The sequence below is a fragment of the Pagrus pagrus genome (assembly GCF_965226575.1).
Source record: "Pagrus pagrus genome assembly, chromosome: 23".
Classification (NCBI taxonomy): domain Eukaryota; kingdom Metazoa; phylum Chordata; class Actinopteri; order Spariformes; family Sparidae; genus Pagrus; species Pagrus pagrus.
This window is the reverse complement of record NC_140205.1, coordinates 23,350,945-23,375,316: the sequence shown is the minus strand read 5'-3', so window position 1 is coordinate 23,375,316 and position 24,372 is coordinate 23,350,945. Positions and strand designations below refer to the sequence as shown.

General features: G+C 40.4%; 2 protein-coding genes across 6 annotated transcripts in view; both read left to right on the top strand.

The window, feature by feature from the left end:
* lemd3 (LEM domain containing 3) overlaps positions 1-14,611 on the top strand; it is a 42,588-nt gene extending 27,977 nt beyond the window's left edge. The window contains exons 7-13 of the mRNA XM_084345150.1: positions 473-574; positions 9,089-9,191; positions 9,422-9,600; positions 10,027-10,108; positions 10,224-10,329; positions 10,427-10,505; positions 12,248-14,611. Coding sequence (XP_084201276.1) covers positions 473-574; positions 9,089-9,191; positions 9,422-9,600; positions 10,027-10,108; positions 10,224-10,329; positions 10,427-10,505; positions 12,248-12,426 — 830 coding nt within the window. The 3' untranslated portion in view covers positions 12,427-14,611. The remainder of the gene's footprint in view (positions 1-472; positions 575-9,088; positions 9,192-9,421; positions 9,601-10,026; positions 10,109-10,223; positions 10,330-10,426; positions 10,506-12,247) is intronic.
* Positions 14,612-15,571: 960 nt separating this feature from the next.
* msrb3 (methionine sulfoxide reductase B3) overlaps positions 15,572-24,372 on the top strand; it is a 36,876-nt gene continuing 28,075 nt past the window's right edge. For 2 of the 5 annotated variants that reach the window (XM_084345387.1, XM_084345383.1), the window contains exon 1: positions 15,572-15,732. The gene's annotated coding sequence lies outside the window, so the exon portion shown is untranslated. The other 3 variants (XM_084345384.1, XM_084345386.1, XM_084345385.1) reach the window with 3 other exon arrangements.

Below are 24,372 nucleotides of genomic sequence, written 5' to 3'. Positions count from 1 at the left end.
AGAGCAACTTGGCCAAGTGTGAGTGCGTCCTAACACTACAGTCCTCCTCATCCAAGAGAAAAAGGAACAATCACTGGAAAGCGTGTTGATATTTAGTTTCTGTTTCATTTCACTGTGCCCATCAAATATATCAATACATGGATGTAGGTAATGCTGCTCATAACATTTTAAACCTGAATTAAATGTTTTTTCATGCATTTCTTAATATGTGATATCTTGTTAATTCATTTATGTGATATTTGGTATCATTAAAAGCTAAGAGTGCCACCGTGTCAAATCTGTAAACCTCAACCTTTTAACAGACACTAATAATTTAATAAGATTTAAGTTAATTGAAAGTCTGATAACTGAGAGGGACACGGGAGGAGTGAAGTGTCACCTCTGATAACACATCACCTCCAAGTCTTTTTCAACAGTTTTTCAGTAGTTGTATTTCAACCTGTGAATCATGTGTCCTTGTTTGTGTGTGCAGTGGTAGGCTGTTTGTGGAGTGTGGTCTGCTACATGAAGTATCGTTGGAGGAGAGAGGAAGAGGAGACCAGGCAGATGTATGACATGGTGGAAAGGATTATTGGTAAGGAACACTTGCTAATGTTAAGCACACAACCTACACCAAGTTATAACAGAAAGTATACCTATATTTGTATGTGTATACATATACTATATATATGTGTGTGTGTGTATATGTATTTGTATATATACAATGCATTCAAAAAGTATTCAGACCCCTTCACTTTTTTCATTTTGTTATATTGCAGCCTTATGGTAAAATCGTTTAAATTAATTTCTTCCCCTCATCAATCGACTCTCAATACACCATAATGTCAAAGCGAAAACAGAATTTTATAACTTTTTGCAAATTTATTAAAAAAGGAAAAACTGAAATATCACATTGACACATGTATTCAGACCCTTTGCTATGACACTTGAAATTTATCCCAGGTGCCTCCCGTTTCTCTTGATCATTTTTGATATTTCTCCACCTTGACTGGAGTCCATATGTGATAAATTCAATTGATTGGACATTATTTGGAAAGGCACACACCTCTCTATAGAAGGTGTCACAGCTGACATTGCATATCAGAGCAAAACCCAAGCCATGAAGTCTAAGAAACTCAGAGACAGGATTGTGTTGAGGCACAGATCTGGGGAATGCTGCAAAAAAAAGTCTGCTGCATTAAAGGTCCCCGGGAGCACAGTGACCTTCACAATTCTTAAATGGGAGAAGTTTGGAACAACCAGCATTCTTCCTAGAGCTGGCTGCCTGGCCAAATTGAGCAACTGGGGGAGAAGGGCCTTGGTTGGAGGGGTGACCAAGAACTCGATGGTCACTCTGGCCGAGCTCCAGAGATCCTGTGTGGAGATGGGAGAAACTTCCAGAGGGACAACCATCACTGCAACCCTCCGCAGATCTGGGCTTTATAGCAGAGTGGCCAGACGGATCCCCTCTCCTCAGTGAAAGACACATGAAAGCCCGCTTGGAGTTTGCAAAAAAACACCTAAAGGACACTCAGACTGTGAGAAACAAGATTCTCTGGTCTGATGAAACCAAGATTGAACTGTTTGGCCTCAATTCTAAGCGTCATGTCTGGAGGAAACCAGGCATCGCTCACCCAATATCACTAACTTATTTTTAAAACTAAAATAAGGGAACACTTTAATCACACATAAGATCTTGATGAACACATTATTAAAGTTGAAAATCTTTACTGACATACTTGACCAAAATGACGTAAGAACAGTCAGTGGAAACGAAAATCATCAACTCATTGAGGGCTGGATTCAAAATCACACCAAAAATCAAAGGAAAAAATTTAAATCACAGGCTGATCCAACTTGCGTGAAGTTTATAACGGCAACTCATAATGTGATTCTGTAGTGTGTAGGGCCCCACTTGCCTGTATGCACTCACTACAGCAAGCTCCTCATGAGTTGGTGGATGGTGTGGGTGATCTCCTCCTTGAAGTGGATCAGTGCATCAGTGACCTCCTGGACAGTCTGTGGGTGGCATCGGATGTACTGATGCATAACGTCCCATAGGTGCTCAATTGGATTTAGGTCAGGGTAACAAGAGGGCCAGTCATTGGCATCCATTCCATCGTCATCCAGGCACATTGTCCTGCACCAGGAGGAATCCAGGGCATACTGCACCAGCATAAGATAGTCGCTCTGAGGATTTCATCACAGTACCTAACAGCAGTCAGGGTACCATTGGCTATGACATGGAGGTCTGTGGGACCCTCCAAGGATATGCCTCCCCAGACTATCACTGACCCGCCGCCAAACCGGTCATGCTGGATGATGTTACAGGCAGCATATTGTCGGACGCGCATCTTCAGACACTTTCACGCCTGTCACGTGTGCAGTATGAACCTGCTCTCATCTGGGAAGAGAACTGGGCACCTGCCTACTCTGGTGTTCTCTCGCAAATGCCAGTCGAGCTGAATGGTGCTGGGCTGTGAGCATAGGCCCCAATAGTGGATGTCGGACCCTCATGGAGTCTGTTTCTGACAGTTTGGTCAAAAACATGCATATCAGTTACCTGCTGGGGATCATTTTGTAGCCATTTTGAGTAGTTCCTCCTTGCACAAAGGAGCAGATACCGTTCTTGCTGCCTGGTTGATGCCCTTCTACAGCCCTGTCCAGCTCGCGGCCGGTCTCCTGGTATCTCCTCCATGCTCTTGGGACTGTGCTGGGAGACACAGCAAACTTTCTTGCGACCGCACATATGGAAGTGCCCTCCTGGGGGAGCTGGACTACCTATACAACCTGATTGGGCTGCAGGTACCACCTCATACTACCAGTAGTGACAAGGAGGCTTTTTCAGATCAATCCTGATCTTCTTAGACTTTCCCATTGTAGTGTTTGTGGCTGAGTCTAATGGGTGTATCAAACTAGCCCTATCCAAATGGGCCCAAAAAAATTTATCGAAAAAGGGAATGGAACCACTGGCTGTAGCCATTCGCCACAACACCCCATCAAAGGAAGATACCAAATGCACGTCATAAATTTGTCTTTTACTCAACGATGTGGATGACATATTGCTCTTCCTACAAAACCCCCTCTCATCACTACAAGGGACAAGTAAACTCATAGAAACATACTCCAACATCCCTAATTACTCTATAAACTGACATAAATCTTATATCCTTCCACTGCATAGTAACAGCTGGGATGCGGCAGCCCACACACCGCCTATCCCTTTATGCACACAAGAAAAATCACATATTTTGGAATTAAAATCTCCTCGAGGCTGTCTGAGTTGTCTTCTTAAAACAATAATTAATAACCTCCTCCGTTGGATGAACCTTTCCTCTCTCCAACATTGGCAGAATAGCGGCCATTAAAACGACAATATTCTCTAAAATAAATGACCTTTTCAAAGGGTGCTTTGATCAGGATTTCTGGGGTTGATCACTGATCACCGATCACTGGAAGCATTATCGTCTGATACTGATCAGAAGGATGTTTCTTCACTTTATGGTCATCTATAGTTATTAGTGCCATAGTAAAAACATCATTAAAATATTGGGAAAATAAATAATTATATTTATTTAATGTTGATTTTAGGATTTTAGGAAGAATTCTGTCTCTCAGTCTCTGTACGGAGGTCTGTGTGCCCTGAAGCCACTACTACACTGCTTATACCAGGTTACAGATTGATAACACATACACTGATGTAGAGTGTCTGTAACTCCAAAGTACTTTCAGTTACAAACTGTACTCATCTAAATTACTACAGTACATTTATTTAGTATAAACTTGTTGTGTTTTCACATTTAACTGCAGTTCAGTTTAACACTTCATGTTCATCTGAACAGTTCTGCTGTGTTTAGCTCAGCTGTAAGCTGTTAGCTCAGTCAGCTGTAAGCTGTTAGCTCAGTCAGCTATTAGCTCAGTTAGCTCAGTCAGCTGTTAGCTCAGTCAACTGTTAGCTCCGGTTGCTGTTAGCTCTTATGCTGCAGGGCTCAAGACAAATGGCATTACATTGTCCCCCCACCCGGGACGACGGAAAATGTAAACAGGCAATCCCAAATGCTAAACTGAAATGACTACTTCTGATTACGATTGAGTGTGTCTTCTCACACTGTTGCTATAGTGATCTCTCTCTCCACAGCGCTGTTACAGTACTAGTTTCAATCATTGACTGGCGTCTCAGTGCCAGCCTTAACGCTTCGAGAATTGTTCCGCAGTACTGGCCCATCTATCCCCTCAGTCACAAATGGCTTGCTGGCAGGGCCTCACAAATATATTGCACTGGTTAAACCAAGATGGCACTGAAAAACTGTAGCGCTAGCGAGAGCTAGTGAGCTGTTGGTAGCAGCCGAGCAGCAGATTCTACTACATTATGTGTGGCATTTTTAGAGGCGCATAGAGTGTGTTTCGTGTGTTTACTTCATCAGCTCTCCTGATCGGGTTTTATAGAGACCACCGATCAAACCTTTTACAATGCATATAACAATTGGTGCCTGTTGAATTGGACCACCCTTACCCTAATTATTTGAACTCAACCCACCCTCTCCTGGTTCCAATCTCTTGACTTAATAATCTCCAAATTGTATTGGAAAAACAAAACACCAAGAATCAAACTAACAACTACAAGTATAAAAAAACAAGGAGGACTTGCAGCATCAAATTTCTATTATTCCAAACATAATCAAAAGTAGTAAAGGAATGGCTAGATCGGACTGGAATTACGATTTTGGAATGGCCTTCCCGAAGTCCTGACTTGAACCGCATGGAGAAGGAGAACATGTGGACTGTACTGAAGCAACAAGTCTGTGCAGAATCTGTCAAAGTGAATGGTTAAACATTCAGAGGAATACCAGAAAATTGTATATAAATAACAAAAATAACAAAAATTTGTAATTGAGGTGAAAATGCCAATGGACATTCAACTAAATATTAGTATATATGTACTGTATGTATAATGGTCACATTTTCAGAAGACCCATAATAAATTCATTATTGAACCAAACTCTATATGTATGTACATGTACAGTGGAGTTACAGCAACATCCTGTTTCCTGGCGAAAGAGTGATATTAGTTGCACCGCCACAGTGTTTAATGAAAACTTGAGCTCTTAATAACTTTTCATCACAAAGGCGTTAAAGATTGGCCAGTGAAAATTTGAAGTTGATCACGTTAAAGGAGGAGTTTGTCAAATGACTTGCAAACTTGATAATCGCAAAAAAAGAGCAGAAGAATTCAAAATGGCTGACTTCCTGTTTGGTTGAGGTAGTGGCACAAAGAAAGTTATTTGTAGATGTAGGTGCAATAGATATTAGGGGTGGGCGATATGGGCAAAAAACAATATCTCTATTTTTTGGGGATTGTAGCGATAACGATAATCAGTCGATGTCCTTTAAAATGAGATTGGAATTGTCTGAGTAAGGGCTTGTGTCCACCAAACGCATTTTTAGCACTGAGAGCGCTCAAAAACTCATTTAAAATTATCATGCATTGTTCTAAAGGTGTTCTAAATCATCTGAAGTACCGGTAGCTTCAGGGACTGGAGGTGCCTGCATTTTCTCTCTACCATCACCACGCGCTGCTAAACTGTTGCAAGGAGGATGCTAGCGAGAGGTCATGTGATCACGTCATGTGATCATGTAGGCCCACTAGTCGTGTGACTGAGGCCCCATCCACACGGACGAAAATGATATTTTCTTCCTCGGCATCATTTCAAGAATATTTGTGTCCAGACCGATCCACTGAAAATGACTGAAAACGCTGTAGTTCATATTCCAGGCCTATATGTGGCACTTGAAATTCACCAAAAACAGAGAAGAAGAGACGGAGCATGCGCAAAAAGCTTGGGCGCAGTAAACAAACAGACAGTAGATGGAGAAACCGAACACAACAAGAAGAAGACGAAATTGCTAGTGCAAGGAAACCAGAATCATTTGTGTGGACCAATAATGAGGTCGAACTGCTGCTGCGACTCACACTCGACTACAAGGCGAGTAAGTCGCAGGAAACACGAACACAAGCATGTAGTCCGCCGTTGTTGTTGTTGTTGTTATGAGACATTGCGGGGCTCAGAGGTCGAAGGCAAGAGGTCGAGGGGTGGGACAAATCCTGCCATGCTGTAGAGAGCGTTGCTGCACCGTGTATTAAGTGGATGTGAGGAGTTTCTGCATGTGTTTCAATATTTTTGGCGAAGTAATTTAAATACTCGATAATAGAAATTTGCACATTGTCAGAACAACAATGACGATATTATCGCAAACGATATATATATCGCCCATCCCTAATAGATATGTGCACCGAATTACATGCATGTACGTCAAACCCACCAGGCTGGAAGCAGCAAGCTCAGGATAACTCTTTAGCCAGCAAATGGCTAGCTGACACAGGAGCTGGGGAGAGACTAGCAGGCTAAATGAGGCTAAGGTGCAGTTTGGAGGCCAGGCCCGCTGGAAACCTGGGGCTGAGGCTTGGGCTTGTAGCTGGAAACCTGGGGCTGAGGCTTGGGCTAGTAGCTGGAAACCTGGGGCTGAGGCTTGGGCTAGTAGCTGGAAACCTGGGGCTGAGGCTTGGGCTAGTAGCTGGCTTGAAATGTAGCCTTCAAAATCCAAAATGGGCAAACAAACCTGTCTGAATGAACTGATTAGATGTTGGTGGTCGAAGGTCAAGTTCATTTTGACCTCAGGTCCATCCCGTTCTTGTGAACACCATATCTCAGGAATACCTTGAAGGATTTGTTTTTTTCAAATCTGGCACACATCCACCTGGACTCAAGGATGAACTGATTAGATTTTGGTGGTCAAAGGTCGAGGTCCCTGTGGCCTCCCGCCAAAACTCAATAAGTCATACGTTAATCATGACAACATTTTACACAAATGTCTAACATATCTTTATTTATCCTAATAGGATAAAATGATAAAGTGATGACATTTTTATGTAGATTCAAATGTTTAAAGGTTAACTTCACTCCTACATCATAATGTTCTACAAAAACATTCTTTTGGCCATTATTTAACGGCATAACAGAAGGGCAGATTGTGACTATATTTCACAGTTGCTCTCGACACTGAATTGAGAACATAAATCTTGGGTACCCACCTTGAAATTGTGCCGATTGATTAAATCTTCTATGCTGCTGCTTTGAAGATGTGTATATCCGATGTGTAGTATCCGCATTTTAAAATTTGTAGCTTCTTCATGTTCAATCAGAATCCGCTTCATTGGCCACTCATGTGAACACATACAAGGAATCTGGCTGTTTCATGTTCCACTCAATTTCACACTGTTTCACACTAACAGACATACAGCAGTAGTCCAACACAAACTCATAGGTGGTTGTCCACCATGTGGCGATATCTCTCTATCAGTCTCCTGTACTCCGTAAAAATAGTCTTTAACTGAAGACAATATGTTTCTTACTAGAAATTATTCACTGGAATAATACATGTCAATATAGTTATAACTTTAATTTTACCCAGGGCTACATTTAATATATTTTATTAAATTCCTTCTTTACTACTTAGGCTGTATAATTAGTCTGAACAGACATAGATACAGACTGCCACTTTACTAGTGCTCTGAGGGATATAACTGTGAGATGCCAATTCTAGTTTTGAATTTTGCAGTGGTACCATTTGATTGGCTTCTGATCAAATATTTTCAGAGCTTGTTTGTATGGAGGACAACATTGGTTTCCCAGACGCTTACATAATAAGGAAAATATGATAAAATCACAGCATGCATCTATGTGGTTGGAAGCTATCAGCACACAAGACTGTAAGAGTCATAATCGATTAAGATTAGTCTTGATGGTCTTGTACCCTTTAATGCTACAGTCACGGTCAAAAGTTTACATTCACTTGAGTGTGAAGAAAATGTACATCATGGCAGTCTTGAGTTCCAATGATTTCTACAGCTCTCATTTTTCTGAAATGGAATGAGAGGAACACATACCACTTTGTCATAGAAAACATTCATCAAGTTTGCTGAAATCTGAATTTATTATTATCATCTGCTCTTGAGAGAAACTGGTCAGGATAGTCAAGAGTAAAAAACACCAAAAAGCAGTCTGCAATGAATTAGAAGCTGCTGGAGGACAGGTGACAGTGTCCACAGTCAAGTGTGTTTTGCATCAACATGAGTTGAGAGGCTGCTGTGCAATGTAAACATAGCACAAAAAGTAAGGAAATTTGTGTTCGGTAGATTATTTCTTTGTTGTAACAATGCGTCTTGGCAATATATCTTATACTGTTATGCCTGTTTATTTCCCTTTTTAAATGGTGCCACATTTGTAAGGAGCATGCATTTGTGGGATGAGCAGCGGAGCTGAGTATGTGGGTTGCGCCCATTAAAAATTTGCCAAATCTTCTCTGCCAAACAGCTTATTCAGCTATTGACTCTTGTTTGGTGGTGTATGTCATACCATTAATTTTGACACATTGGTCTCGAGATTTGAGATTTGATTTAAACCAACCTTTTTAAGTAACTTATGATTCTCAATATCAAAGGCCTTGTTCAGGTCTAAAAAATACTGCTCTGACTACCTTACTATCATCTAGTAATCTCTTGATAATTTCTGGAAGATAATTTTACCTTTTCTGTTGAGTATCCTGGCCCAAACTCAGATTGTTTTAAATTGAGAAGCTGATTGTTTTTTCCAAAGAAATTAATGAGCTGTTCTGCTACTACCAACAGGACATGTGTTTTGACAAACAATCTATTATTTTATGTGTGACCCTTATCACCCACTCGGTGACCATTTACATCCTCTGTTTGTTAGCTAGAAGCTTGCTAGCTGTCATGTTCATTCATTCATCAATTTATTAGTGTTGTATACAGTGTTGTATTGCCATCATTTTCAATGATAAAATAACTTACATTTATTAATGATGTCTGTGCCGTCTTGTCATTGCCTCCTCGTCATAGAAACTACGGCCATTGATGATCTTACTTTGCCATACTTTTTGTTAACAAAATTAACACTACCGTCAATTGCTAGTATTGAAAGGAAAATTTGCCAAATCAAACTCAATAACATGATCATACAGACAATCAGCTGTTCTGCTACTAACCTCATTATTTTCCTTCATTATTCCTAACTGTGTTGTTGTTGTTCAGATGTGTTGAGAAGCCACAGTGAGGCTTGCCAAGAGAACCAGGATCTGCAGCCCTACCTGCCCATTCCCCATGTTAGAGACTCCCTGGTTCAGCCTCAGGACCGGTCAGTACACACAAGACTGCTGCAGCGTGTGTGTTGTAGCCTTTCTGTTAATACAGATGCTTTCATGTTGCAAATAGGGTTGCAACGGTAAACTGTTTTTATGGTATACCGTTAAAATAAACATTTATTATATCATGTACATTAGCTTATGTATTAACAAACTACGTGAACTGTATATCTATTGATCTGTCAATTCAGGAATGTTTGTCACTAGTTCTGATATTTCACAGGAAGGAAATGAAGAAGATTTGGGAGCAGGCTGTGAGCTTTCTCTCTGCAAATGAGTCCAGAATTCGAACAGAGACTCAAAGGATTGGTGGAGCAGACTTCCTAGTCTGGAGGTGGATCCAACCTTCTCTCAGTTGTGACAAGACCTCCTTGATGCCCTCCAAAGTCTGGCAAGGAAAAGGTAACACACTAAAACATTTTCCGTGGCTCCAGAGAGCATTTAACTCAAACTGTAGCAATGACTCCTTCAGAAACCGGAAGAATCCAGGTATCATGGTAAACTTTTATTGCTAAATAGGGAAGAGCACACCATCACTGCCCTTCTAAAATTCCTGGTAGCAAATATCAAGGGGCCCAGTATGCTCTTTGCTGTGATCTGAGTGAAACCTTCCCTGGAGCGTTTGTAAACTCTCTGCAACAATTTGTATGTTAGTAGCCGCTCGAGCTAAGGTCTGTGCAAACCTGCTGCAAGAAGCTTGCAGCCAGCTCAGGTCCACATACCATGTAGTTGACAGGCCCTGGTTACACATATGCACTGGACTGTACTGAACCAGCAGTGTGTTCTGACATTTTCATCAGTTCATGAGATTTTTTCTTTCCCCCTCAGCTTTCCCTCTAGACCGGAGGAATTCTCCTCCCAACAGCCTGACTCCATGTCTGAAGATCAGAAACATGTTTGATCCAGTCATGTGAGTAGCTTTCCCTGCTGCTTGTTCAATGCGCTGTCAGGGCCTACCAAATTTAATCTAAATCACGATTCTACTTCTTTGAGCTCTTGTGAGCTCTTTGTATTTGTGTTTTCAGGGAGATTGGGGAGAACTGGGATCTAGCCATCCATGAGGCCATCCTGGAGAAGTGTAATGACAATGACGGCATCGTCCACATTGCTGTTGACAAGAACTCACGAGAGGTATGCTCTATCCTGTGAGTGATGAGCAAACCTCACACCACCTGACCATGCTATTGGCTGCAGTGATGTCACATTATGCTTCCTGCTCTCTTCACAGGGCTGTGTCTATGTAAAGTGTCTCTCTGCAGAGCACTCAGGGAAAGCCTTCAAGGCACTTCATGGCTCCTGGTTTGATGGTAAATTACACACTCAATAACACTTACGTTTAGAGCACATCAGCAGTAACACAAGAAAAAAAAGAACAAGGGACTATGTTTATGTGGGTGTGTTGCTTCAAGTACAGGTAAGAAGATGATATACAATCCAGGAAGTCTAGTCCAGTGTTTTGGCAAACACCAATAACATGACTTGCCTACTGTCCCCATCAATATCTTCGATACTTGTTTTAATCAAATGGTTTACATTAGCAGTAAATTAATACAGAGTTCTATAGATAGTCTTTTGATGTAAAAAGCCTTTTGCAATTGGTAACACCGGTGTTATCACAAATTTATTAGCCGGTGGGAAAATGTTGTCACTGTGGCAACCCTAATAGCAATTCACAATATATCTAAATATTTTGAAATCTCCTTAAAAGTACTTCATAAATGCTAGAACTGGGCCCAAATAACAAATGTGACCATTTTTGACCAGAATTTCAAATTGATATTGCTACAATATTGTAGTGATGATGATTTTGGTACTCTCTGAAAATATTACAACAATCTGATTTTTGATAATCATCAGTAATGTGGATATAATGACTAATGGTAATATTAGAATAAGTAGAACAGTCTGGAGGTTTCAGAAACTTAGAGTATATCACTTTACTCAAATGCAGCCTTCAAAGCCATATAATATCGATATATTGCCCAGCCTACTGATCACTCACATAATGGTGACCAGCAGTTTATAATGCTGTTAAAAAGTCAGATGGGATTTTAATATCTCTCTCTCTCACACACACGTACATACACACACACACACACACACACCAAGTCTTGTGTGTGTGTGCTGCCACCTTGATGGGCAGCAAAAGTAAAGACATATTTTGGTAAAGGTTTTATCTTTCAATCTTCTGATGCCAACTTTGGAGGGAAAACTACATAAAAAAAATTCAAGAGCAATTTGAAGAGGACAACAAATGTAACAAACACTCAGCCACCCTGCCAGCTAAGAAAAACTACATTACTGCTGCAAACACTGGAGGTTACAATGATATACTTTCCCAATGGGACATGTGATTTGACAAACAAGCTATTTTTAATGTGTGACCCTTATCACCCACTAGGTGACCATTTACATCATCTGGTTATTAGCTAGAAGCTAGCTAGCTGTCATGTTCATTCATTCATCCAATTATTACTTACCTATCCCTTTTTTTCTAGATTTAACTTGCATCATCACAGTGTTGTATTGTCAAACTGTGTTAATTTACTTAAATTTAACATTTTCAATGATAAAATAAGCTAGTTACATTTATTATTGATGTCTGTGCTGTCTTGTCATTGCCTCCTCGTCATGGAAACAACACTTAACACTACCCTTAATTGCTGGTATTGAAAGGAAAACTTGCCAATTCATAACCCAAATGAGAAATCAAACTCAATAACATGACCACAGTGACTTTTTGTAGAATTAAATCGACTGCTGCATTTTCCATCCAAAGCAATAACTACATGCACAACATAATTGTGAATGACAGCCACCAACTGCCACACTGAAAATTGTTATACCATGGTACTATTTATTTATGTTATTATGTAATCCCCCACCTGGTAATTATCAACTGATTGATACCTTAGCATCCTGCCTGCAGTTTTTTACTCATTCTTAAGATGAGTGGGATGAGTTTTCCTCCTCAGGAGAAACTGTAAACTGATGTCATGTGCTCTGTATATTGAAGAGCAGTGACAGGCTCCTGGTTTTCATTTGACAGGTAAGCTGGTGACTGTGAAGTATCTGCGTTTGGACCGGTACCACCAGCGCTTCCCACAGGCCCTGGGCTGCAACACACCTCTCAAGGCCTCCAGCCTCCACCTGAACACCACAAGCACAGTGAAAACTACGCCCCACCTGCAGCACCGTGGCTCAGCCAACTGTTCAGGCTTCTCATGAGATCAGCATCAGCAGTGGATTTAGCATTCTCCCCTGTGCCCTCCAAGCATGATCAGCATCACAGGAGAGCTTTTTACCTTTGTTTGTTTTTCTTTTTTAACACAGGATCTTTTCAAGAGAAGCTGTTCAGCAGTGCAGTGTTTGTTTTCTATAATCTTTGTATTAGAAATGTCATTGATTTAACTAGGAAGCAAAGTTTTTTTTCTGGAATATTTAAGATGTGTGCAGAGACTCTAACCCTTCCTCCTCCTCTTCCACTATCCAACTGTTGCCATGATGGAGTTCATTTGGTCACTAAATGGAAATGGCTGCATGTATCAGAGTATGCTTTCAATTCAACACAATGTGGGTGTTAATTTTCTGAAGATGTTAGATGTTGCTCCTTGTTATTATTATTGTTCTTATTATTATTTAGTCAAGTGAGGAAGGCATGAACAAACTTGTAGAGGGTGTGCTGTAAATACATGTGAATGTTGGCACAAGCTTTATTAAATCCTCTTTATTAAAAGCAAACTATGAGCTCAAATTTTTGTTGCTGCTCACTTGCAGAGTACATCTGTAACAGAAGGAACCACTCCCAGAGATCTGTGCTGTTGCATCCTCTTCAGGAGTGTTTGCCTTTCATTGAGCTGATAAAACAGGGCAACAGGATGTTGACTCAATGTATGTTGGTTGTTTGTTCCATGTATGCCATGTATGGCCTTTTCTTTCCCTCTGTCCTTTTGTTATAGCTTCCAGCAGTACTCACAGACTCGTAACTTGTGAACGATACAAAAGAGTCAGAGTGTAAATCGAAGAGTCACCTGAAGCTTTTCCAGATGTAACACAATATATTCCCAGTATAATACTTATTATTTTTATTACTTACATTTTTCAACTTGGGTCATTTTCACTGTTGGTGCATCCTCCTCATTGAATTGTATTTCCAAACCTTTTCTGAAAAAGTGGTATGTATTGTCATCTCTCTGTGTATGTGACCAACAGACCAGTGGAGATCACAGACTTCAGGACGTCCCATGTCATTTATAATCTGTGCTCATCTCATTTGGGTGAGACAGACTTTTCCTGTCATGATGAAATCTGACTGTGTCAGTTCTGTTTTTTGGTCATATCAGCCTCTTGTAATGATGCTGCCACTGCTTTTGTCATAAATTGACAGTTTGTTATACTGAGCTACAACTATTCCAACCCTGGTAAGGGGGCTGTATTGAATTTAGGGATTCCCGTTTCCTTGTGTCTTTTTGGAGCACCTGTGTATTCAGAAAATGCAAAAAAATCTAGGAGTTGCCAGAAATAATTTTTAATGCAGTAAATTACAGTTGGATTCATTATTTGCAGTGTTTAATTGTACAAATAATGCACATCTCAAATTTTCAAAATCTGCTGCAGCAGACAACTTAACTGTGCCTTAAATTTGTGGGTTTTTTTAAGACTGGCACTGCATTACTGTGGAGAATGTCCAGAATTTAAGAAATGCTGAACCATTTACAGGATGAGTAGGACTCGCTATAGATGTAGTTTTGGTAGCTTTTGACATCTTCAAATTTGGTGTTTTGTAGCAGTTTCCTTTATATATTGAACCAAATGCTTCTCTCTATTTATTATTATTTTTTAAAATCAGCCATGGTGTACCATTTCAATGTCAATTGACCTGTTACATGTGTGTCAAAACATTTGTTTCATCAAGCCATCAATTCAGTAATCTTTCATTCACTTCCACACAGTTGTCAGGATGTGTAAAACAACAAAATAGTGATCACTTTCAGAAATAAGCCAATTGACACTGTATCACTGTAATCTATTTTTGTATGGCTCCAACAGATTGGTGAACCTGCAGCGTCTCATGCCACAATGACGGTAATGAGGCTGCATGTAAATGTTGGTTTGATGTGACAGCACTTTTCCAGGCTTGTGCTCCACCTTTGAATTCATCTGCACGGATGCATTCTTTTTCCTCTGATGTATTTTATGTAAACACTGTACATTGATATAACTGTAATATGTACTACTATATGCAGCTTTATTTCCATTGGGTTGTATGTTTGGAGTTACCAGTATCCCTAACCTGCTAGCCGGAGAGGGGAGGTGTACAATACTACAGACATTCAAAAAGATACAGATGTTTTAATGTAATTTGTCAATTGTATAAAAAGCTAAAATTAAAGGTTTATTAGGGGTTTTTAAATTGTTGTTCTTTTCTCTCATTTGCCTACATGGGGCACATCATTTTAGAAATGGATGTCTGAAGTCTTTTCTGTGTTTTAGCTGTTCATGTTACTAATCTTTTAGTTTGTTTTTTTAATTGAAATCCATAACATATTTCTCATTATTTTGAAGTAACAGGTGGTAAAAGTCTTAAATGCCTTTCATTTAGTACCGTGTCCAACATAACTATCCATCAAGGACAAGTTAAGTGTTCAATATTAAATAAGACATGAAATTAATATATGAATAAATATAGACAAAATATATAACCATTAAATTGTGAAGAAATCTTTAAGTCTTTAATATACTTCAGTGCATCTTTCTGCTACTATGAAATATATATATAAGATTTTTAAAAGAAAATTGGGTTAAACCACAATTGTATGGTTACCATATATATTTTGTTTGCATGCATTTATGATTATGATTATTTCACAATTTATATTGACAAACTTTTATCTACATACCTATGACCTTTAGGTCCGTTCTAAAAGGACAGAGATGACGTGATGACTTCTAGATAGTAAAAAATTCATAAAATCAGACATTTCTTTTCAAGACATGCTCCTTGATTATTATTGTATAACATGTGTTCACAATAGTTGAGTGTATTCAACATTCATCATAACCATAAAAATTATCACTAGGTGTGTCTAACGCCTGATGTACTGTACACTGTGCCATTTCATTTAGCTTTGTTAGCCTTATCGCCCAAACCTGTTTTTTGTCTTCTCCACTGTTGTTTTAGTTGCTTTATTTGTGTTGGAGAAAACGTTGACTAGGAATGAGTATGGGTTGCATTGCATTGCATTGCATTGCATTACGGCTGCATCATGCTGTGACGAGGCTGCTACCAGCGAAATGGGAACTGGGGTCCTGGCCATAATTGGAGATGTGCAGGTCCCCTGCCATTTTACACGTAGGCTACCAGTTACGCACACGTAAGGCTACAGTCTGCTGGTCGACGGGGCGTACTGTGTTGCCCTTTAAGCTTGTGCGGTCTGTTCGGGGTCCAGTTTATGTGCTGACCTACCGGTATATTGTTGCTAACGACATACACTTCACTGTCCACGTCGCGTTTCTCTTGCTGCTTTTTCGCTGGTATGTATCGAAGACTCTTTTGTATTTTGTGGAATAACTTTTAAGTAAACCGTGACATGCGGCGATTTGCAGTGTCCGTTATTTATAGACAAATTCGCAATATGGTTGATTGCTTTTCTTTTCTCTGTAGGCAAGAACAAGTTGGAAATCAGACCGGCGACAGGGTGCTAACTTTACTGATATTACTGTAAGAATCATTAGATGACTATACAAAGTTATATCGGTGCAAGTAACGAGGCTGCATGTATCGATTTGATGTGACGGGCACTTCGAGGATTGTCTGCCAATGCTCTAATTCTGCCAACACTCGTGCGTTTCAATACGGCGCACTGGTGATTCAGGTAAGAAATCAAGCGGTTGCAAATCTCAAAGGTTGAGGAAAATTAAGCCTGCAGTATTTCATGCTTTTTCTTAACGTCGTCATACCCGGTAATCTATGTTATGCGATGGCGTCAGAAGGCAAATATTTTGAGTCAGTTCGGTGTATTCACTTGAAATAGTAGCCTACTGTCTAGTTCATTCGAGTGCCAACGAAAAGTTAACCACATGAACACTGTATGAATAGACTATTTAAAAAACACAAAACAGAAACGAGGCATGTCAAAACATGGCATCCCAAACTGCTACACCTAACTGACATTTCGTGGCAGTGGCTGTCACAGCACCCTTGCTGGGTTCCAGACAACACGGAGCTCGAAAAGTTCCTAGAAAAAGTACAATGGAACACCGCTCAATGACTCGGGTCAAATTCATCTACTCCGACGTCATGAGACAGCAGTTGCCTGACGTCACACAACAAAGGCAGCACTGATGGGGAAGTGTTAGGATGTAGACAGCAGTGGCGGCTGGTGAAAATTATTCTAGATGGGGCTGTATGTGCCAGAAGCTTTCGGTAGCTATCCCAATAAAAGAACCCAAACCAAAAGATACCATTGTTTTAGGGATGAACAATAATTATTGAATTGCCCTTTAGAAATCAACAGTTTGACAGATAATGACAATGATATGAGATAATAATAATAATAATAATAAATTTTATTTGTTGGCGCCTTTCAAACACCCAAGGTCACCTTACATTAAAGAAACAAAACAACAAAGAACAGATATGAAATACAATAGCACATAAAATAAATATATACAAAGAAAATACAATGTGGTTAAAAAAAATAAAAATAGATAAAGTGGATAAAACGGTTGGGGGACCAGGGTATTATAGGGACTAGGACAACTTAAAAAGGTGTGTTTTGAGGTGGGATTTAAAGGTGTCAATGGAGTCCAGAGTGCGTATGTGTAGTGGGAGTGAGTTCCAGAGTCTGGGTGCAGAACAGCTAAAAGCCCGAGCGCCCAGTGAGGTGAGTGAAAATGAAGTGGTGGAAAGCAGGGAGGCAGATGAGGAACGGAGTGAACGGGGTGGGATATAACGGTGTAGCATATGAGAGAGATATGGGCGCGGGGGGGGGGGGCTGGTTGTAGAGAGCTTTGAATGTTAGCAGAAGGAGTTTGTAATGTATACGTTGATGGACAGGGAGCCAGTGGAGTTGCATGAGGACTGGTGTAATATGATCCGAGGACTTGGTACGGGTGATGATTCTGGTGGCGGTGTTCTGGATGGTTTGTAGACGGTGGATGACTTTCTGTGGTAGACCGGTGAGGAGGGAATTGCAATAATCTAGGCGGGAAGTGACCAGGGCATTTATGAGGATTTCGGTGGAGTGCTGGGTAAGGGAGGGACGGAGTCTGGAGATATTGCAGAGATGGAAAAAGGCTGTGCGTGAGATGTTAATGATGCGGGATGTGAATGAGAGGGTACTGTCCAAAACAACGCCGAGACTTTTAACTTCGGTTGAAGTGGGGACCAAACAGCCGTCGATGAGAATACTGAGGGGGTGGGATTTGGAGAGTGATGATTTGGATCCGATGAGGAGAATTTCACTTTTATTGCCATTGAGTTTGAGCTTGTTGTTTGACATCCAGTTTGTAATGGTTTGCAGGCAGTCCATAAGGGCAGTAGGTGGTGATGTAGTGTCTGGTTTGGTGGTGATGTAGATTTGGGTGTCGTCAGCATAACAGTGAAAGTGGATACCAAAATGACGGAAGATATTGCCAAGAAGGAGGATATAGATGATAAAGAGTAGGGGACCGAGGACAGAACCTTGTGGAACACCGTGAGGGAGTGGTGAGGGTGAAGATCTGGTATTAGATGGTTATTAGTGAATACTCTTAATACAAAATTAAAGTTCTTGGGAGACATTTACAAGTGGATGATGATTAAAAATAACTATATACAAAGAAAAACTGGCATAGGAACATAAAATGTAGCAATTGGATTAAATATATTAGTGAATACTCTTAACACAAAATTACAATATTATTATATATTATTGTAATATTTACAGGTGGATGATGATTAAAGTTCACTATACACAGAAAAACTGGCATAGGAACATAAAATGTACCAATTGAAGTGTGCAAATACTGAGTTGTATATATGTGGTTTTTTGTGTGATAGAGTGAGTGAGTTAGTGAGTGAGGGAGGGAGGGAGGGAGGGAGGGAGTGAGTGCTCTTATTTGTACATGAACTTTGCTCTTCTGTCTTTCTGAGTAGCAAACCTCTCAATGGCTTTGGTGTTAAAGTCAGGAAGTCAGTTTTTTCTCCATGGAGAGCATAGCCAGTGGGTTCAGGCGGTTTTATGCCATGGTGTTCCTAAGGAATGTTTTTATCCTCTTTAAAGTAGAGAAGCACCTCTCTGATTCTGCTGTGGTCATCGGTGTGGTGGTGACAATCTTTAGAAGACTTACAGTCTCTCTGAATGTGTCCTGGAGGTTGCTTTCCATGAAAACCTGGATGAGAGCCAGTGCACCACTGCAAGCCTTGAACTCTTCATTTTCATAGACCAGGGACAATTCTGTCTTCAGTTTGGCCTTGTCCAGTGTGGGGTAGGCTTCCACAGTGGTTTCCAGAGCTGAATCCGGGAACTGGCACTGATGAGGTGCTTGGTGAAAGAGAACCTCTCCTTGGCATGACTCAGAATGGTATCACATACCTATGAAATGAAACATAAAAGATACAAAAAAAAGTCACTACACATAATAAACAGTAGCATTAAATGTTCATATCTCACCATGTAAATAGCATTAGTATCTCCTTACAAGCTGACCTTATAACTGTATGAAAAACAAGGACAACTTATTGTTAAATATCATAAATATGAAAAAACTACATCTAAACATTTCGGCGTGTTTATTTTCTTCAGTAGCTGTGTGGTGAATAGTTCAGAATATTAAAATGCGTAGGCTAACTGTCATATTTATACAGGAATTGAAGACAAACAAAGATACCAAAGGTAAAACACCTCAGGTCCTGTATATAGAACAATGTTACAGCTTACCTCTGTAGCTAACCGGTGGTGCTCCTCTTGGCCTTGTTCCTTCCGTTTCTTTGTGGATGGCTGCTGCACAGAGGGAGGAACATGGAGTCCCTGATACAAAACAGAAGATACATAAATCACTGTACACAATTATGGTTTCAAAAACCAGCCTGCTGGAGATATAAAATTAGTCCAGCACTGTGTATTGTCACTATATTAATACATTTCTACTAGCTCATCCCAACTGGATTCATTGTCTTTAAAATTGTGAAAAATGGCTTAGTTATTATTATTAAAATTATGAGTTATTCTACTGTGTTCAGACATCAGTCAATGTGAAAAATGACATAGCCTACCTGATAGCTTGAATGCTGTTTGTGAACCTCTGAATGACTCCTGTGATTTAGACAGAGTCGATGTTCCTCTTCTGCAGCTGGTTAAACAGCATGTCTACATGTGCCATGATCTTGTGAAAAAATGCCAGGAAAAAACAAAAATCTTCATCTTCCAGCACTCTCAAAACCATCAAATTCACCTTTCTCTCTGATGGTCTGAAAACACTTCAGGAGGTCATCCTTGTGCTCATAAATGATGTTTACAGCGCGACTGTGAAAGTTCCACCTTGTTGTTGAAGCTCCAGGAAGTCTGTGTGCCACCACTTTATCAAGCACAGCGGTTCGCTTGGATGACCTGGAGAAAAATGCAGCAAATCCACCCAGATCTGAAAAAAAAGCGCCAACCTTGGTGATACGGGATGTTGCCTGCTGCATTATCAGGTTCAGCTGATGAGCATAACAGTGTATGTAGTGGGCACTCCCGTAAACGTCTTGAACCTTGCGCTGCACGCCACCTGTGGCTCCTCTCATCACGGCAGCTCCATCATAGACCTGGGCGATTAGTTTATCCCCTTTGTCCCTCAGGAAGGATAGTCTTCAGCCTTTCCTACACTGCAGTGGCGACTGTGTCAGCGGTCGCGTTTGGAAGCTGGATGAACTTGTAAAAACGCTCTCGGACTTTATTCAGGCTGTCAATGTAACGTAGCACAAGCACCAGCTGACAATGAGTGGCAGTGTCTGTTGTTTCATCTGCCTGGATAGCTAGATAATCTGCCCTTTTTACATCCTCCAGAATGCAGTCTCGAAGAACCGACAGCATGTAGTCCAAAACTGCCTTTGAGGTACCTTTTATAGACAGTGGCGGTCTTCAGGTGCTCCTCTAACACACTGTCCAGCGACGCCACAAGATTGACTGATCCCCGAAAAATGCCGGGGTTGTCGGAGGATGCTGTCCCATCGTGGTCTTGCAATGCCAGCTCACAAGCTCCACAGAATTTCACACAATCAATGAGCTTCGATAAAATATGTCTGTTCATGTCCACCTCTTCATTGTGTTTTCTCACCACAATCCTGTGTCCTTCATCCAGCTGCGCAGCTATGCTAGTCCTGCCTAGCATGGCTAGCTTGACAGCATTGTTCATGTGTACCTTCGAGCATTTCAAAAAGTAAACATGGGAAGCAGAATATTGCCTTTGCAAAACTACATCCAGTTAGCCAAGCCTTTCTGTCATACCAATTCAGAGAGAAGCTTCTCTGGTACACTTTACCTTTCTCATGTGCAGGGGTGGTCCTGGCTAGATTTACACCCTGGGCGAACCATCCCTTGACCCCCCCAAAACACGACAATATATTACATTATTTGTATTATTTTATTATATATATTCTTAAATACAAAAAGGTAACAAGAACAGAGAAAAAAACAAGATCAATAAATGAAATACAGTATATAAACACAAATGTAAATTGCACAAGTCCTTCATCACAGGATCTAATAACCATGCTTGAAAAATCCCTGAAGAAAGCTAAAAAAAAAAAAAAGGCTACTCTATGGAGCATAACAAAAAGATTCCTGCAGTAAACTATTTCGTATTTTACATACAAGTTTTGTTTTGCATCATCCTATTAATACCATCTGAACGGTTCCAGTTATGATAACAGACCAGCTTTGCACACACAGACACACACACACACACACACACACACACACACACACCTGAGGAGTCCTGCAAGGAACATGTGGCTGCAGAGGTAGATGGCTCCTCATCAGACTCCAGGACCATGTCTGTGGCTGCTGTGGAAGTATCTGACTCCTCATTTTGGCCAGTGGGTGCTCCAGCTCCAAAATATTTCAGAAGTGCCTCTGAATTTACAATTAAGATACAATATGTAAGTTACATCACACATGCATCAGTTACCCAATTAAAATGACCATAATGCACATTTGATTAACATTTGTTAACATCCTATTAACTAAGCATAACACACTACAAATGATTCAAAAAGCTATATCACATGTAGCTTACAAAATGCCATGTCAATGTAAATTAGAAGTTATTTAAGTTAGCATATAGCATATAGCATTAAAAATTCCAGTCAGGACTCTTTGAACTTGCACTCGTTGTGTTGCAAACACAAACTAGCCTAGGTTGCCTATGGGTGAGATTAGTTGCATGACATGATGCCTCAATTCTAATAGTTGCTAGTTCAGCAAAACTACAAACCAAATACAGTCGTCTTCTGTGGCTAAGTAGCAACATATTAGCAAGAGGCTAATAAATAGCCTATAGGCTACTGTCACTCACGTCACTCATAGAAATCTGCATACCTTTATCTTTTGTCCGTTTCTCCTCTTCTTCTTTTCTTCTCCTTCTGAACTGGGCACCTGATTTACTTTGATCCATGATGAAGACGAAGACTCGACATCATTACCGATGTCACGTGATGTAAACAAATTCACGTAGATGCCCGTTGGAGGCAGTTTGTGTTGTGTGGCCTGGGATCATCAGTCTATCCCCGCCCCCCTCCGACACACACAACCTGTGTGACTCTCAGCAGCGAGCTGACGTGACAATGAGGCCGCCCAGCGCCACTCCACTGACCTGACATGGAAATGAGCGGTAGTCTAGAAAACTGGCGAGTTTTTTTTTGTTTGTTTTTTTTGAGGGCGCTCGTGCGCCCTCACATAGATTGCGCCGTGGGCGGTCGCCCACATTGCCCATAGCAAAAACCGGCCCTGCTCATGTGTCTGCTGTGTTAAATTCAGACCGGGCCTCTCAGGTCCAAGTTCTTAAACACTAAGTTTTTCCCCTGAAGTTCTCCTTTTCGAAGGGGTTGAGCAAGAGAGATTTTACAGAATGTATGGGTAGCTGAAGCCCTGTGTGTTCTTGTTCTTGTCTACTTGACGTCGCCATCTCGAATTCCCACACTTGTTTCTGGTTGCTAGGATACTTAAAAATGACCGTGGATGCAAATGACATATGGCTTGTTCTTGATAAATAAAAACACATGTATTTGTAGAATGAGCGGTAATTATTTATTTTCAACGATTATTTGGGGAATAAATAAATAAATAAATAAATAAAAATCACTTTCCATCAAGGAGGGCGGCTCCCTAGCACCCCCTATTGGCCAGCCGCCACTGGTAGACAGTATTTCTGTTCTGTTAGTGAAACTAATTTTTTGATATGTTTACAAGTAAAACAGTGCTGTGAAATAAAATGCACTGTATAATAGCATACGTCTTCTCATGTGCTGTTTTTCCTCCTCTAACTTATGAAGAGAGGAAGTCACACCCCATCCAGTGGATCACCATGGGACCATATTATTCTTAAAAATGTGTATGGTAGAGAATGACGAGAGATAAATATTTTTTTGATCCCCCTTTGAATTGTGTTATGAATTGCACTTATGTTTGTCAATTTAAAAGTTAAGTTGTCAACACAAGAAAGTTGCAGTTTGTCATAAAACTGTTGAAGTAGAAGTAGGGCCGTTTCTAGCTTTTGGGGGCCCTATGGCAAAATTTGGGAGGGGGATTCCAAACCCTTTTTATTCGCGCTGTGTGCAGCTATACTTCCCCTGTCCTCCCAACTACCATTTTTAAAAAGAATACATTCAGAACAGGATTACAAAATATTTATTTCAAACATAACATTGTTTCAAGAGCAGCAACAGTAATTTTACCTCAGAAAGCCACTTTATAAGTTAATGCTTCTCTGGAAACAAACCGTATTCCTTTGTTCAATGGATCAGCAACATTATACCTAGTTTAGTTCAATTTTAGGGCAGCCAACATTTTCATGTTGAAACAACTGAACCAATGACTCAAACGAGCGGATTCATTTTAAATCTCAGAAAAATTAATATGTGCAGGATATTGTATAGTAACATCAGACTCTAACTCTGATAATCTGTTATTAATATTATGAAGATCAGTTCCAGATGGATAAAATAGATTGGCTCTGAGAATAATATGAAGCACAGTGTCCAGGCTGTGTTTGCGTGATGCATGAACCATTACATAGGCATGTTACAATCATTTCAAACATCTTTTCAGCATCAAATGGGAGGCAGTATTTCCCCCTTTCTCAAGGTTTAGTACAAGCCCTTTTTGCCATTTATCTTACAGATTTCATTTGTTTCTATGCAAATTCATTATTGCATGTTGTTAAAATTGTAAAGACCGAAATAATTACTACAATGTATGTATTTATGTATGTGCCCATATAATCACCATTGCTCAGTTTTTGTTTTTTAGAGGAAGGAATTTGCCTTTGTGTTTGGTGCGTAAAAGAATAAGTCTAATTACACAACAGTTTTGTGCAAACCTCTTCATCATGGGATGTGCAAAAGTTTACAGTAGTACAGATTATATATATATATAATCAAACTCGCCAGCCCACAAACTCACAAACAAATGTAGCTTAAAGCATACAAATACACGCTATAAACATCTAGTGTCTGGCCAGACGGCTCCAGGGCAGCATTCCGAAGGGCCGGCATTCCGTTCACTTTCACGTTTCGAAATGCCGGCCCTTAATTATTTTTGAAAAAAGGGCTCCATTCTGAACCTGAAGAAAGGTCTGCCTTCGGAAATTTTCGGAATGGTGGTCCTTCAGAATGGGGGTCACCCCCCTGGCCAGACACTAATTAAGCCTTAGTTGTGACCGCAGTAGTGGTGGTTACCACATGTGCCTCGTTAGACTAGCACGTTCCTCTGCATGGATGAATGGTGTTGCCGCTGCAGTGTCCTGCTAGCGGGCTGAGAGTAGCTGTTCTCAGTGTTGTAGTGGAGGAAACAGCAGAGGTGACATGGGTGAAGAAAACGGAGCACAGCTGCAATCCTTCTTTCTGAGAGGAAATCGTCTTTCTGCAGGAATGAGAGGTTGGATTGCATAGCGTCTCCTCTGGATCCAAAACTTATTTAGTAAATAAGAAGC